Source organism: Delphinus delphis, chromosome 7, assembly GCF_949987515.2.
Source record: "Delphinus delphis chromosome 7, mDelDel1.2, whole genome shotgun sequence".
NCBI classification, from domain to species: domain Eukaryota; kingdom Metazoa; phylum Chordata; class Mammalia; order Artiodactyla; family Delphinidae; genus Delphinus; species Delphinus delphis.
The window spans coordinates 69,234,037-69,251,451 of NC_082689.1; the positions used below are offsets into that span (position 1 = coordinate 69,234,037).

Here is a 17,415-nt window from a genome sequence, read left to right on the forward strand (position 1 = left end):
TATTCTTGGATTGCCCAAATACCTCTGAAAGATCAAGTGGAATAGTGTAGAAAAACTTAAGCAATTGTGAATATTTGAAAGGAAAAGCTAACTTAATATTGGAATTTCTCAATTATAAAGAAGGAATTCAGTCTAATTTCTTTCAAGTATATTGAATAATTTTAGGTAGTTCAATTAAATTTGACCTTTTAGGAACTCTTGGGTGACATATTTGATTTATAATAGCCTTGGTTTATATTAAGTGTGACAATTATTTGTAATAAATGGGTGATTCTAGTCTATTGAAAATTGCCTAGAAGAGTTTATCTTATAAAGAGGTTAAAATATTCTCTCAGCTATTATTTACACCATAAACTGTTTACCGATATCTTTTCAATAATTATGAAGAAGTTAAACTCTTAAAATTTAGGCCCATATTTAACACAATTTCTAAATTGCAGAAGTATAAATTAATCAGGCTTATACCTGAGTCAAAATTAATGCTACAGAATGAAGAACATTTACTCTACTAGAAATAATATTTTAAATAATTCTACATATGATTTCACCTAGGATGAATTTTGAGAGTGTAACCCTTATATCCCTCACCCTCTTCCACTATGAAAATGTTTCCTTATGACCTACGAGTATTCTAAGAATATAGACTTTATCTTGCAGCCCACAATTTATTACTAGGTTATTCCTCCATCCCCTTCCCCCCAAACCTCATAACCCCAACTCCAATTCTAAATACTTTTTTGTCAGAAACCAAATGTTTTGACACTTGCCAGTGTATTTTAATGCTAACAAATAAAAGATCCTCAAGTCAAGAGTTAGGTAAAACGTGATATATTTCATTCTCCTTGGAGTTACAGTCATTCCCAGGGTGCTGTGAGAGACAAAGATTTTAAGGTCACAAGAGTACCATTCGATAACCTGAAGCACCAGCTCAGATAGTTGCTTCTTTTCAAAAAGCTGAAAAGTTGAAAAATAATTAGGTGGTAAGAGGTTCGTTACCAAGAGTATATTCTTTTTATAATGATTTTAATTCAGAATTCTATCAAATTGCAGTTTGAGATCACCAACCTCATTCTTACTTTGCTTTTAAAAACAACAGGCATCTACCTCAGATAACTTATTTACATAAAAAGTTTAGGCAGCAACCAAAAAAATATTTGGAAACTTCCAGTTTTGTTTACAAGAGAGGGAGGAAGGAGGAATGGGGAACAAAATAATCAAGGGTTCAGAGCATAGTGTTTATTGAATTCAACCTTATATTTATTCTTGTGAAATTTAACCTTGCCATCATTACCATGTACTTTAAACATCATAGCTAATTATAATTAGTTTACACTTTTTTCTCTGCAGTAATGCAGATTCTGCAATTTTTTAAATTATTATTATTTTTATTTTAACTTTACCAAGTTACATGAAATATATTCCACATGAAGGAATATGTTGTCTCTAAATGTTGACAACATCATCCCCAAACATTTCTGATAAATAACTTCTACAACTCTGATTTCCCCATTAGGTGGAGAAACTACTAGGATTATTCTAGCAGACTATTTTATAATTTAGAGAAAACCATTAAGCAAAGTATTGTAGCTATCTGCCTGCAATCTAATAATTAAGTCTCAAAGTGGTTGAAATAATATGAAATAGTAAAGAGTTTACTGATGATACATTGTGTTCAAATTGAATAATCTTCCATTTTATCTTCACGTTCCATTAACAAAGGCTGATCTCTTATTACAATCCCAGTCCATGAATGATTCTGAAGGAGACAACTGTAAACTACGCAGAAGGAGATTGTCATTTGATAGTGAAGGAGAGAAAGGTAATTCATTCTTTTCTAAAATTTAAATGCAGAACATGTGGTTATCAGTTCTCCTTACTTAAATGCTCATTATACTTCTGATTTCAAGGATGAACTTTATTCAGATTTTAAGAAGGCAAATCCTTTGCTTTTTTCAGTAGCTAATGATATGGTTTCTGATTGATAGCTCTCAACAGTGTTTCTCAAGACCTGATCCTAGGCCCTCTTCTTTTCTTATTCTATGTCATACTCTTTCCCCGAGTAATCTCATTTATACCCATAGTTTAATTATATTTTCACGTAGGAGATGTACATATTTATATCTTAATCCCAGATCATCTGAGCTTCAGTCTCATATATCCAAATGCCTATTAAGCCATCTACTTGAAATCGCAAGGGCAGCTCAAACTCAACATTTCTTAAATTGAAATCATGATGTCCCACTGGAAACCTATCTCTCCATCAATTGCCGTGTCTCTAAATGGCATCACCATTCTATAAACTGCACAAAACAGATCTATCTAGGAACCAGCCATCTCTCAACCTCTTCATCCACCCTGGTAACAAGTCTTGTTAGTGGCACCTGCAACACATCCATTTACTCTTCAAACTAGGTCTCTATTGTTTCACTTTTCTCCGTCTTCAGAGCCGCAACTCTGGACCAAGCTACCATAATACTGAAACACATTTCAACTCACCTTCCCAATTTGCCCTCTGTCATCTATTCTCCACACTGGACCACTGGTGATTTTTTTTTTTTCTAAATGCAGGTATGTTTATGTCACCCACATATTTAACGCCCTCTAAAGACTTCCCATTCCCTAAATTCTCCATAGGGTAGGTTTATGCCTACCTCTTCAGTCTTATCTCATACCATCCTTTCCTTCACTACCCTAACCTGGCCTTCCCCATCAGCTCCTCTCTTTTGCAGCATTTATTCCAGCTGTACTTCCATATGATTTGCATCATCATTTAATCAGTGATATCTGCCTGTAGATCACAAGCCCCATGGGAAATATTTAGTCACCTGAAGCTTCAGTGCTTGCCTCACAGCAGGTCTTCAACAAATATTTGTTGAAAGAATGACTGAGTTAATGAACTAGCATTTGAGCATTTTCCATATGACTCTCTTCCTCCTTTTGCCTTCTTAATCCAAGTTCTTTCTTGGCCCTCTTCCCTCTGGATTCTCTCCCAAGGGGAGAGCATCTACTAGCTTTAACTTGCCCTATATTTCAAATGAACTCAGCTACCCTCTCTTTCACGTACATCATTTTTGTGTTTTTGCTTATATCCTTTCCTTAATTGGAATTTACTTCCCTATCCTCAAACACACACACACACTCACACACAACTATACCACACCACCTTTTCATCCGTTAAATTACATTTTTTTGTCAAGGTTAATCTTCAGTGATATTCAGTGTGAACTCTTTCTTGATTTCCTCAAAAATATAGGTTTTCTTTCTTTCCTGAATTCCTAAGCCACTTCCCCGTTTTATACGGATGGTCCTTGACTTACAATGAAACAATTTGTGATTTTTTTCACTTTACAATAGTGTGGAAACAATACACATTTAGAAGAAACCATACTTCAAATTTTGAATTTTGATCTTTTCCCAGCTAGCAATACTCTGTGACGCTCTCTTGTGATGCTGGGCAGCGCCACTCCCAGTCAGCCACATGGTCAAGAGGGAAACAGCCAATACACTTACAACCATTTTGTTTTTCACTTTCAGTGCAGTATCCAATAAATTACATGAGATATTCAACAGTTTATTGTAAAATAAGCTTTTGTTAGATGATTTTGCCCAACCATAGACGAATGTAAGTGTTCTGAGCATGTTTAAGGTAGATTAGGCTAAGCTATGATGTTCAGTATGTTAGATGTATTAAATGCATTTTCAACTTATGATGTTTTCAACTTACAATGGGTTTATTGGGCTGTAACCCCATTGTAAATCAAGGAAGATCTTTATTTTCAAAATCTGCCCTGTACAGTGGTTATTGGTACATTTGTCCTTTTTCTCTATCAAACTGCAGATTCTTTTAGCAAATCATGGTTGATAAATATCTGTTGAATTGGGCTAACTGTTGACTCCTCTGGCTGATTGCAGAACAATAAACCATTCATAGATAGGTGATAATTTATTACTGCAATGTCCTTCATTATTCTCCTAGTGACTTTTTCTAAAATCAGAACCATAACAGTCAAGCTGTTCTTCTGTCAACTTAATCTAAATCCCTTATCCTGAAGTTAATCTCATATTTTGATCTCACTAGAAATGAAGAACAGCTTGACGATATTGTCTATATAATAATGTCCCCCATACAGTTGAAGATTTATTAAATCTCCTTTCAATCTTGTTTAGTTTCTTCATTCTCAAGCTAAATAACTTAACGTTTTTATCTCCTGACAAGGCCCTGAGTGTGTCACAATTTATATTGTGCTCATGCACGTAGACATTTCTATTGACTCTGAAAACTTTTCCTTTAATCACAGGCTTAGTCTATAAGACCCATTTTATATAAAGTGTTGATGGTAAGGGATTTGCCTGCCTGTAGCTCTTTGAAGTTTCCTGGTGTGTCAGTGAGTAAGCACTTTTTGGTCAACATGAAAACACAATTAACTCCAGTTATCCAGAGCCTGAGAGCCTATTCCAGTCTTCAGGACTCCATGGTGCAATAGGCAAGTTTAAAATTTGCTGAAAGCAATTTAATCCCAATCACCCCAATCTAAAGATCTGAAAGGGCCGCTCATTCTATATTTCTTGATAAAGAATCAATATCTGGGAGGAAAATGCGTTTAAGTAAGAATAAAGAGCAGAGAACTTTCAGAAGATAATTGATACTAAATGATATGGAGGGTACATAAACTAAAAGCTGCCCATGAAATGTATTGATTACTTTAGAGTTGGTTTACTGCTCATTTGAAACAATACCTTGAGGGCAGATATCCAAGAGTGCTGATGACTGTGAATTAATCAGCAGAGGCATCAAGAACCAGAGGGAAGAACACGTGGTTAGCCATTGGAGACAGACAGAGGTTGAGTCTTACAATTACCACTCACGACCTACTCAATACAACAGTGGAACTCTTCAGGCTTCAACTCTCACCTGCACAGCGCCCCCCATCATGTCTACCACGTGGTGCTAAGGAGCTTACATTCAAAAAGAGATATTAAAAATGAAAAGATATATATAGAACCTCTGCAAGTTGACTTGAACTAAATAGAAGCTTAACGTATCGGATCACTTCTCTCCTAAAATGCATTTGTAGATGAAAGTGGTTTGTCCTCATAGGCTGCACATTTCTTTTAAGAATATAAACTCAGTTCCTGACAAGTAAGAGTTGTCAGTTCAGGTCCAAATTTGAGGACACCTTGTATTTTTTTGAAGATATATTCAAGAAGTTCTCTTTCCTTCCTAAAATTCTGGCATGGAGGTACCCAGGACCTCCCCAAACTGACTATGGTCATTGTAGGGGGAGATGTTATAGTTCCTGAGAGGGAAGTAAAATGTTATTTTTACAGAAAGTGAAGAATAAAAATGTATCTTCAATGACTTCCTTAGTGATCACAAGCATTGGCAAAATAGCTGGACAGAATAGAAATAAATGTGGTATAACCGTTTGGAACATGTTGAAAAATAGTCTCTAACTGGTCTTCAGAGTTGGATTGTACTTACTTCAGAGTGTGTCAGTGTGGTTTATTGGGTTATGGGAATACTTCTTTTAAAATTTTGTGATGTGGAGCTAAGATCCCACAAGCTGTGCGGCACAGCCAAAATAAAATAAAATAAAATTTTATGTTGTGTATATTTTATAATATACATAAATTTTAGTACAATAGCATGTAAAATGGCACATGAGATACACACACAAGCATATATATATTTTTTACTGATAGCACTTTTGTGACCAAATATTTGGAATATTCTGCTCACCTTTTTCTATGAACGGAAAATGCAATATCAAAGTAGCTACTAATGGCTGACTTAGGGAGACAGTGACCTTTTGAGAGAGAATAATGCAATGAGAACAGCAATTAACAGGCCTCCACAGAAAACAGAAAAAAAATTAAAATGTGCTAAAGATATGACTGTACCAACCAAAGGGATGGAAATTAAGGTGAAAAAATGTTCAGCATCTTCTTTACTTTGGATTTAGATAGTGCCACACGTTTCATTAAAAAACAGGAACCCATTTTAAGAGATACACACATCCTAAGAGCAATTTTCTCATTTCCCTACCCATGTAATTTTTATTGAAATGGGCACTTCTGTATATATCAACTGGTAAAATCTAGTGTTCCAGAAAATGAGTGGAAAGAGGTCTTGAACTCATCATACCTGTGTTTCAAAGAATAGCAATAAAGCTTATCTCCTTGTAATGTTGGTTTAGTGATTTCACATTGCCATCCAAAAGTCAGTAAAGTTTTGAAAGTGTTTCTCCAAAAAAAAAAAAAAAACAAAAGAGTTTCTCCAAAATAAATAACTTCTGTGAAAGTTATTGAAGTTAGGAGTAAATATATACACTGTTAAACTTGTTTTTACAGAATATAGGTGGGTCAAATTCTAATTTTATTAAGTTTTTAAATATATTGCTATTATACTTTGGCACCTCTTTGGAATATCTTCTCCAATAATAAATAATGATTAGCTTTTGTTATCCATTTCAGTAATACATAAATGTATCTTTATTTTAATTTTTAAGATAAATTCTTTAACTTTATTTATATAGAAAAATGACTCTAATCCACTTTCAACTTTCTTTGATGCTAGAGAAGAACTAAAGTACTTGAGATCAAATGAAGAAATTTATTTTGGACTCCAATTTTCCAATGAAATAAATGTTTTTTAATGCATTCGGCTGGAAAATGCTCAACTCATCTCAAAATCGTTACCAGTAGGAAATCTTAAACGCGAATGCTGAGAGAGTACATTAAATGCCTCTCTTTTACCAAAAGTTGGGTCCACCTGTTGGGTCTGACAAATAAAAATGATAAATCACCTGAGAGAAAGACTCCATAAATAATGGAGAGAGCACAAGCATTTGTTCCCAGATTGTTTGAAATGTAAGAATTTTATATAATCATTCTTAAGATGGATGGGTCAACCACTCCGTCAGGACATTCGTTCCGTGATCTTCAATCCATCCTGAACACAGAGAGACACCTACAAGACAATTCACAACTGCTTTAGAATTGGATCCTGTGAGGAAAGGGGAGGAGGTGAACTGTCAGCCTACAGAAACAAGGGATTTTTTAAAAAGTTTTCAGTCATCTAAATCAGAAAAATTCGAGGCTTCATTAAATAGGCAGGGTTTTTTTTCTTTGTAAAACGATGGTAACAGGAATGATTATACAGTCTCATTTCTAGCAAAAGGGAAAATGTAAAAACTACTCAGATTACTATTCGGAATACTATTTCTACATAGCATTTAAGAAAACAACATTAAGAAATAATAATAATAAAATAGCAGGGCTTCCCTGGTGGTGCAGTGGTTGAGAGTCCGCCTGCCGATGCAGGGGACACGGGTTCGTGCCCCGGTCCAGGAAGATCCCACATGCCGCAGAGCGGCTGGGCCCGTGAGCCATGGCCGCTGAGCCTGCGCGTCCGGAGCCTGTGCTCCGCAACGGGAGAGGCCACAGCAGTGAGAGGCCCGCATACCGCAAATAAATAAATAAAATAGCATTAAGAATAACATTAAGGAAAATAGTACCTAATGCTACTTAATGTCTATTAAATAATCCAGTTTAACCAGAAATGGAACAAGCCATCAAAATCTAGAGGTACCTGGAGGCCAATTATAATGCATTTCAGCCCAATATCATGTATTCCATTAACCAACCTCCAGCCTAAGCCTGAGCAGTTTCCATTTTTAATCCACAAATAGATTGTCATTTCAACTGTCATGTTAAATGATCAGATTTGAAGCTTTGATTTACCTAGTATGGAATAGAAAAATGTTGTTGCAGTTGGGCTGCATCAGAGAAACTGTTCACATGGCCTGAGTTCCAAAACGCAGCTGGCTGACGATCCAGTGGCAATGAACACAGAAGTAAATGTGGAGTCATTTCCCTTATGTATTAGAAAAAATTCAAGGATATCAAACGTCTTCTTCTTTCATGATCCTACTTTTACCTGAAATTCTTGCTAAAGGATTTAGATGCCATGTGTATGAAATAATTTGCTCCGGTTCACTAGAGAACTAAAGAATAATCCCTCATTCACCACATTTTGTGAACACATGTCCCGAGTTGAAATCAGCAGGTTATAATTCAGTTTAACAATATATGTTGACTGATGAATTTGTGCCTAAGCATCCAAAATCAAGCCATAATTTACTAAACTAAGACCAAGGCCCATGTGGTAGGCGGGACAGAACATTTTACTGTGTATGAGGATTTACAAATCCACAGAGAACTCCCAAGGTCTTTCAAGCCAAACAGGCGAAGTGATTTAATGATGTGTGATGTCCATTCATTACAAATATCCATGTTAGCATTATCCTTACTTATATCAGAGACATATGAATTCGATGTTAATTCAGTTTACATTTGATTCTGCTGGAAAAGATTCCACGAAAGTGTTTAAAAGAAAAGCATTTTGGGGAAGATGAGAAGCCTTTGTTGGTTCAAATTCCATTGGTGCCCAAACTGCACAAAAATTTACTTAGGAGCAACAAAACTGATGCAATTCACAAAGCAGGTATGAGTATAATTTAGAGAAGTGAAGTGTCTAATTTTTTTCACATTTACTAGCATAAAATTGGAAACTTAGTTTTTGAGGAATGAAATGATATGTTTATAAAGTGGGGAAATGTTGATCAGATTTTCAGGAGGGGAGAAGTTAAAATCAAAGGAAACAGAGGAAGAGATGACAAGAATGAAGGAAGGCTGTGTCCGTGACACTGGAGAGAAAGGGCTTGTGTAAGAAGAGTTGATCTGGAGATTTACAGGCAACTAGACTAGTGGTTGAGCAGAGAAATATAAGTGATACTGAGTAATCAATGATGTCAACAATGCTTGAGACTGGAAAGGTCTGTGGTCTCAGTAATGATGAAATCACTGAGCAAGTGGGGAATCTTAAAGAAAATAAATTAAGCAATCTGCTTGCACTACATTGAACTTTAATTGGCAAGGTGTAAACTAACTCCTTAATAACCATTTCACATGAACTGTTTTTTTTTGTTGTTGTTGTTGTTGTTTTTGTGGTATGCGGGCCTCTCACTGTTGTGGCCTCTCACGTTGCGGAGCACAGGCTCCGGACGCGCAGGCTCAGCGGCCATGGCTCACGGGCCCAGCCGCTCCGCGGCATGTGGGATCTTCCCAGACCGGGGCACGAACCCCTGTCCCCTGCATCGGCAGGCGGACTCTCAACCACTGCGCCACCAGGGAAGCCCCATGAACTGGTTTTTAAACTCTATCCATTTTTACCTTGGGCTGCTTTCTAGCTTCTCATATTTTAAATTATGATTTTTTTAAATAAAAGAAAAAGATCTCTGTTTAATTTCTGTGCCATATGGGAATTTTAAAAAACAGTTGGAAGTTTCTCTGGAGTGGCCTTAAATCAGTTCATTTGGCCTTCTATAAATAACAAAGTAAGCACAACCAGGCGGAGAATAGATGGAGACACCGTCTTAAACATTTCTCTAGAAAATGATATACCTTCTGGAGTATGTGGGTTAGTTATTAGCAGTAACCAGATGGAGAATTATACTGTCTCCCCAGGACACTAATGGGAACAAGTTCTGGGTTTTGTCTCTTGGAGTTTTTCCTGCTGAAATATGTTCTAACACAACCTGCAAGGCTGAAATTATCCTGACATTTCAGTATAAAGCAGCTAATATGCACTACTGGCTTTAATGTAATTAGGTAAACCTACCTTAATTACTGTGTTTAAGCTTTATATTCTTTGCAATATCCTGCACAACCAAACTGCCTGGAATGTCAAGGCCATTACATGCATTGAACTAGGGTTGAAGTTCAGCCTGCCAGCCTGTACCAGAAGGAGGCTTCCGGTTTTGACCTTCACAATGTGGAATGACCACCACAGATGAGAGGGCATGAAGGTTAAAAACAAACAGTAAGCTGCATAGCGGTGACATTTTAGAATTGGGACACATTTTTCTTCACTTTTTCATTTCCTTCAAGAAATAGTACACCATATTTTAAGAATACAAATGACTGTTGAGCATGTATAAATAAGGTCTAAGTTATCCTAAAGTTTTTTTTTCAGAGATATAAATGCTATTACTACCACAGATATTCTTTTAATTTTGGAACGAATAGCGTATCTCAAGATAATCTAATGTCCTGTGAATTATGAAAAAAAAAAGTCTTCTTAAGTAGTTCCATTCTCAGTAGGAAAAAGAGAAAGAACAACTTTTCTGGCAGTTTAAAAAAAATCTATGTTAAAGTTATTCCAAAAAAAATCACTATGACAAAGATAGTTTATGTAGCACTAGATAGTGCAGTAGGCATAGAGTCTCACATTTGATTCTCTTCTATAAAATAACTTTTCTTTGATAGATTTTGGCAAAGGAAGCACTACAAATGATCCCGAAGACTCTGTAGATACCATAAGACATTATCAGAGGTCCAAGAAACACTTTGAAGAGAAAAAAAGCAGATCTTCATCTTTCATCTCCTCTATTGACGATGAACAAAAGCCTCTCTTCTCAGGAATTGTAGATTCTCCTCCAGGAATAGGGAAAGTAACTGGACTTGATCTTGAAGAAACAGTACCCACCTCAGGAAGAATTCCCATAGATAAAAGAAGTCACTCTTGCAAAGGTAATCAAGTTTCTCCAGAATCTCGTTGTCTTTCCTCAGGACTAATCACAAAATGGTGACTTCGCACAAATGAAGAACCATACCGCACATTAATCTAATCTGCAATTTTGTGATATATTTGCAAAGATCAAACCTTAGATCATCTACAAAGTGTTTTCAGGGTTCTGGAATAGTGGTCATTATTCCCAATTATAGCATAGGAGGGTCTGTGTGGCCAGGCAGACTTAACATAATGCCACATAGAACATTGTAGGAATGTCTGTTGTAGTGACTCCGTGGGGAGAGGGGATCGATGAGTATTTGAAGAGAGCAAGCCCATTGAATCTTGTATGTATCTTCTGTATCCATTCCTCACCCCCAAACCTGTTTTTTTTTTATAGCATGAAAGACCAATGCAATAAAAATGCAATAAATACCAAAAAGAATTTCAGTTTACTGAGAATTATGAGAAAATGGGGAGAAATGCTCCTAAATAAAGTATGCTTTTAGATCCAACTCAGTTGAACACATTTGTTTAAAAGGGATACCCAAATATATGGGTTTTGTTGTAGAAAATATGCATGAACTGGGTAATTGTGCTTAATCAGTATATCCAGAGTAGATGCTAAAGGGTGGAAAACTCAGGAAAACTTGAGGACAGTCACATGAAAGAACAATTAACTTCTCATCAGGAGCTAGATATACGGATCTTGTTAAATCTTGCTAAGTGGGTGCAAGAACAGGTACAGGCAGGCTGCTTGGGTTCCAAGTTCAACTCTGTGACTTACTCCCTTTACGTCTTTCAGTAAGTGATCTGACAGACCCCACTAAGACTCAGTTTGCACATCTTCAGAATAGGAATAATATCTTCTAACCAACTGGTCTGTTGTGATTACTAAACAAGAGAACATGCATAAATTACTTTCTCTGAGATAAAATCCCCAACTCTGCTTAGTATTTTCTCACAGCTTTTCTTTTCTAACCCTTTAATCATTGAACATATTCCTAGATATATAAAAATGTAGAGATGAAGAAGGTGTAGCAAAAAAATCAAGAGATATAACAGAAATGAAGGAAAAATAGGATGTTCTTGACCTGGCATGATACAAAATTATGACACAGAGTAAGTAAATATTACCTGTCATTGTCACCATTATTCGAAGTGACTATATCTGACAACAAAAGTTTTATTGAATCTAGGATGTTTAGGCTTTACATTTTTCCTGAGTTACTTTCCCTATATTATCAAATCAGCTTTTGCCATGACCCCAAGTTGAAGTAAGCTAAGAATATATGCAGCTTTTCTCTGGACAATCTAAAATCTTGATGAAGTGGATGAAAATAGTACCTCATTTATCAGTGGAAGAATGGAATATTAGATGTGATTACCAAACGTCCCGTTTTAGTTATTTATGAAAACGGATTCTGGGAAGTACTAAAAATTGAAACAGGTTGTATCATGGAAGGCAGAAGTTCTGAAGAACTTGCTGAACCATCCTACTATTTCCAAGAGTCAGCATAACGTGGGCCTGACATTTTTCAAAATACTTTTTGTTGTTTTCCTCTTGCGTTTTAAAGTCTCAAGTGACAAGTCGTTAATGATACATTTTGGGGATTTGATTTGACTTTATAATGACTCTCGCTGATGGTGAATTCTCATGCCCTTCATCTTATATTTTGCTTTGCCACTTCTTCCAATTATTTTTAATTAGCTATTCTACATGCACAATAAAAGATAGTATTCTAACAGATCATTTTAATATCTACCTATCTAAAATTTTAATTTTCAAAAGTTTACAATGCGATCCCTATTCAAATAAATAATTACCTTTACAATTCATAGTTAAATACTCATGTCAATTGAATAAGCATGATTGATGTTGTTATAGAGTCTATCAGTGTGACACATGGTTAACCTGGATAATCAATACGATCAACCGATGGAGAATTCTAAAACTTTATTCACTGCAAATTTCATTCCCTAGTGATTTTCTAAGGTGAGATACTGTGCAATGTTAAAGGGTTTGAATAAGATGTAGGGTGTAGCTGGAACTGCTGCAGCTTGAGCTCCTAAATCCCCACAAATTTTAGTTTTATCATCAATGGAAATGCCACTTACATTTCTAGCATTTGTCATGCTGAATCCAACAGAGGAGCACCTTTAGACAAAACTGAAAAGAAAAAATTAAACTAAATGGACTCTGATCCTACTTAGATTGAGGTCAAAAGTTGACTGTAGGAAAATTGTGTACCCAGAGCAAAGTGAAAGTTTACTTTCTGTTCATCCATTTCTAGAAATGTGTCTTGCAACTATAGCAACATTTTCCAAGGCAACCAAGTGCAGATTTTTTCTGAGCTATATTTAGAAAGTATCTACAAGGATGTTCATTTTGATTAAGACTACTAAGCAGGATTTCCCCTTTGAACTCCTTTTTTCTTTCATATTGCTGTTAAAATAAGCTAATCACACATTACTGATTTTAATAAAAGAGTAAATTATCATCAAGGAAGACTTTACCCAATAGTTTACAGTTATTCTTTTTTGTTAAGAGAAGATTATCAGGTTTTGTTCTTGAGCACTGAAGAAAAAATAGAATCCTACATAATTTATTGCATGTGATTCACCACTGTTATTTAAAAATCAGTTTATTATATATGATTTGAGAATGAGAGCTATTAGGCATAAGTGGAAATTCTCTAAGCTTTCTCAGCACAAAACTTCTGAGCATAATATGTAACTTCCATCCTATCAGTTTTTAACTGTTCTTGTTTTATTGTCTAGCAAGAGGCTAGACAGGGAGAAACACTGGCATCATCTGACCATTAGTATGTGTGTTCTGAATATTTGTTTGGCATTAATTCTCCAAAATTGAAAACCTAGTGTACTAAGACATCATATTATTGTTTTGCCTTTTAAATAGAGTCACATGTCTGTGAATAATAAATCATACTTTTCAGTGAAAATCTGCTGATGTATTACTGCACTTAAAAGTTCAGCATTAAAAAAAAAAAAAAAAAAAAGTTCAGCATTATCATTTTTTGATGTTCATTTTCATTTGTTGTGTTTGATTAAGTATCAAGGGTAATTATATATTGTCACTTTAAAAAGAACAAAACACCAGCCTTCCATAGTCTAAGGAAGCCTTAATCACAAAGAACTGTTCTGGAATTCATAGCAAGCTCTCTGAGGTCTGTTAGCCATTTCAATAGTACAGGGAACCCTGACCTTATATTTTTCTAATACTGTCTTTGGATATGCTAATCCCTTTGTTAGAGCTTCACCCATCTGAAGCCGAAATTGTAGGCACCTCAGTGGATATGTCTGTGTATTCAGTGATAAAAGTATAGTGATAGAAAAACCATGAAGAAAAGATATAGAAATTGTGTCTGCTGCTGGAGGATAGGAGGTGCTTTTGAGCTATCTGACTGTACTTTTGGAGAAACCGTAGGAAAGAAGTCCTACAAATCCTGTTCCTTGTTTCTAGAATCATAGCTAACCCTCCCCAAATCAGTTACTTTCTATCCAATTTTTAAAATAGCCAAGGATATAAATTCCTTAATTTTACATACTTTTGTCAGTGTTGAATCATAACTACTTGTCCAAAGGGGGAAAAAAAAGGCTTTCTATCAAAGCAAAATCACTTTTTGTTATTCAAGTCTATTTCCACGTAAAAATGAAGACCAGTTCTAGACAGTATTTTCCTCCCACCAGCCCTCCCAGTGAGGAAAAGATGCTCCTTCTTTATCTCTGAAATAAACTCCCAACTCCACTGGTATTTTTTCCTGGGTTTTATTTCCCAGCCTTTTAATCATTCTAAGTACTTCTCTATATGCGTGAAATGTAGAGGGGAAGAAAGCGTAGCAAAAGCCATCAAACGTTTATGGCAGGACTGAGAGGGAAAGTAAGATATTATATTTGCCCTCAAATATTGACAACTTGCAAATACAGATTGTAGGAGAAACGGTAAATTAAATGAGGCTCAGAAAATGAATCTCCGTGAGGAAAATGATTAAAACCTTGCTAGACTGAATTCTTCAAGGGCAGGGCCTATGTTTTCTTCATCTCTAACTCCCCCACGTTTAGCAGAGTGTCTGGAACATAACAGACATGAGGACCATCTGAAAAGTGGACTTGAACAGATAAACAATATGTTTTAAAGTATAGCAGCATAAAAATATTCTAAATAGAAGAGTCCCCAGAAAAACTATTGGAAATTAATGGACAGAATACGTTAAAGGACAGTGCAGAAGGAGATACAAGGAAACATAAAAACATGAAATAATGTCATAGGACTAGAGACTTTACGACTCTTCCCATCTTTAATGGCTCATGGTTCCTTGGCTCTACTTTGAGTTGGGTTGGCCTAAGGGAATCCCTCTGAACATCCTCACTTCCCCATGGCTGTCTCTTCTTGAGCCCCCTCTGAATCATGAAGTATGCACATTATTCTGGGTGAAAGAGCCCTAACATCTTCAACCTGAGGTGCGGCAGTACATACAAATGGTGCTGTTTCTTCCCAAATGTAAAAGCACAACGTCATTGCTCTCTAACCGGAGCTCGGGGTTGACCATCCATGTTTTCCTCTTAGCACAAAATAGAAAGAAGACAAAATTGTATTCAAGACTCATAACTGGCTGTATGTTTTTATTTGTATGGACATGGGTGTGGGAAGTGGCAGACAGGATCGGGGTGGATGAGATTCAGCTACCAACTGGTTGTGGCCCCTGGACAGGTCCCTGAGTCACTCTGGTTCTCTGTCTTCCCGTTAAACTCCAAGATCCCTTCCTGCTTGTATTGCGGATGTCTCTGGAGCTACCAATGGGCACCCAAAGAAGTTGACATCCATCTTGCCGTTTCCCACAGATATCGCTGACACCAGAAGCTGGGAAAGAGAGACTGCCGGAACTCAGGCTGATGAGTCTAGTCCCTCAGCGCTTCCGCGAGCTGCCTGGGGCATCTCTGAAACCGAAAGTGACCTCGCCTACGGAGAAGTGGAGCAAAGATTAGATCTGCTCCAAGAACAGCTTAACAGGTATAAGCAATAGCTAGGCAAAGGGAAAACATAATCCAAGCCCTTAGCTGGGTCTAGCCTTACTCTTTGTAAATAGCAAATTCGTCCTACCATAGATGGCATATACACTTCTTTATACACTTACTTATTTAAAAGAAGACTACAAGTTGACAGAATTATTAATCTGTTTTTCAAAGAGCATTTACTTAGAACGCTTCACACTTTTGGCAGCATGAATCCTATTTTTTCTTTACTTGTCATAAAATTAGTATATATCATCAGCATTGGCTGCCTAAGAAACCTTTTTTATCCCCTCAAAATAATTCATATTTAGTTTGTTGACTAACACCCTTCCTCTTTCAATCCTCCTTTTGCACTTTTTGGCTGTTCATGGTAACTTAGTTATGTGGTATGGTATTTTTTTAAGAATATTGACAAAATGATTTAAACATTTAGTTTTTCAGCCAACTTGTCAAAAATGTGATTGAGTTAAGAACCCAGATCCTCTCCATTTTCCCTCCATCTTTGATCTCTAACCTTTTAAGATAAAGAATAAATTTTGGTTTTAGGAAGGATGGAACCCCTTAACCCAAATCTACATGGATTCCTTAAAATTAAACTGATCAATGACATTCAGGGAAAAAAAAATAGATGTATAAGCATGATATTGCTTTAGTTGTGTTACATGTGGAAAGTGACCTCGATTCAAGGTAGTTTCCAGGACATCACTGGGCAAGGTATTCCAGTAGTCACAGACCGAAAACTGCATGGATTAAACTAAAATGTTCAAATCACAGGATTTACTAAATCCATTTAAAACACGCAGTGAGTGATGAGGGGCTCCAGATGGGGTAATTAACACATTTCTAATAAGTGCAATCCTGGTAAAAGAACCATACAACCTGTATCCTGATTTATGCAATTATATATATATATATATATATACCTCATCAGCCTTCCAGGCTGAAGGTGTGGTTATGAGGACCAGAGTTTAGGTTTGCACAAAAGGGGTCCACAGATAAAAATAATTCCCCAGTGCCAATGACACACTTGCTCTATCACAGACATGTAAGGCCAAGTACACCTGGCCACAGCTGTGGCATTTCAGTTAGCCTGCCGAACAGCCATGTGTTTTATTGGTCTTTATAGGTAAAAAACGTGAGGCGTCAGAAGGAGATTATACTGTGTGTGTGTCACCAGTGGGTGACCAAACTTGGGGGTGGCAGTCATCTACCCAGAGGTGACAGGAGAATAATTTGTTCTTTCCATCTCCTTCCATGTATAAGCCATGCTCTGGTTTGTTACATCATATTTCGATTCTATCTTTGGGATGTCTTGCAGGTTGCTACCATGCTGTGTGTATTTAATGCATCTTATGAATTCTGCCAATGTGTAACAAGCTACTTGCTTTCTTGTTCTGTATACTTACCACATTCTATGAGTTTTGTTTATACTACATAAGCTAGCTATCTATGCTTAATTTTTCTTCTGTGTTTCATCAATGCTGCTTGTAGTTTTATCGCTTTTTTAAATCTTTATGCCCGAATTGAACAGTGTCAGACAATACAGTAAACATAAACATGTATGCACACACACATACATTACCATGAAAGATGAATTAGCAATTAAAGCAGACAAAAGGAATCAGAAAACCTACAAATTTGTAAATTGAAATAAATTTGTATGCCTTAATTCAAACAGAAGTATGACAATACTATATGAATTAAAGATTTAAGTTTGTATTTTTTGTTTTCATGCAATTTAATCAAAGTTTAAAAGTTAAAAAACTAGGTCTATATCCCATTCTCAAGTGCCAAATGAAAGTCTTGTA

General features: G+C 36.2%; 1 protein-coding gene across 1 annotated transcript in view; it reads left to right on the forward strand.

Annotated features, from left to right (window-relative positions):
* KCNH7 (potassium voltage-gated channel subfamily H member 7) overlaps positions 1-17,415 on the forward strand; it is a 453,648-nt gene that overhangs the window by 428,061 nt on the left and 8,172 nt on the right. Inside the window, exons 12-14 of the mRNA XM_060016676.1 lie at positions 1,720-1,819; positions 10,342-10,593; positions 15,437-15,605. Coding sequence (XP_059872659.1) covers positions 1,720-1,819; positions 10,342-10,593; positions 15,437-15,605 — 521 coding nt within the window. The remainder of the gene's footprint in view (positions 1-1,719; positions 1,820-10,341; positions 10,594-15,436; positions 15,606-17,415) is intronic.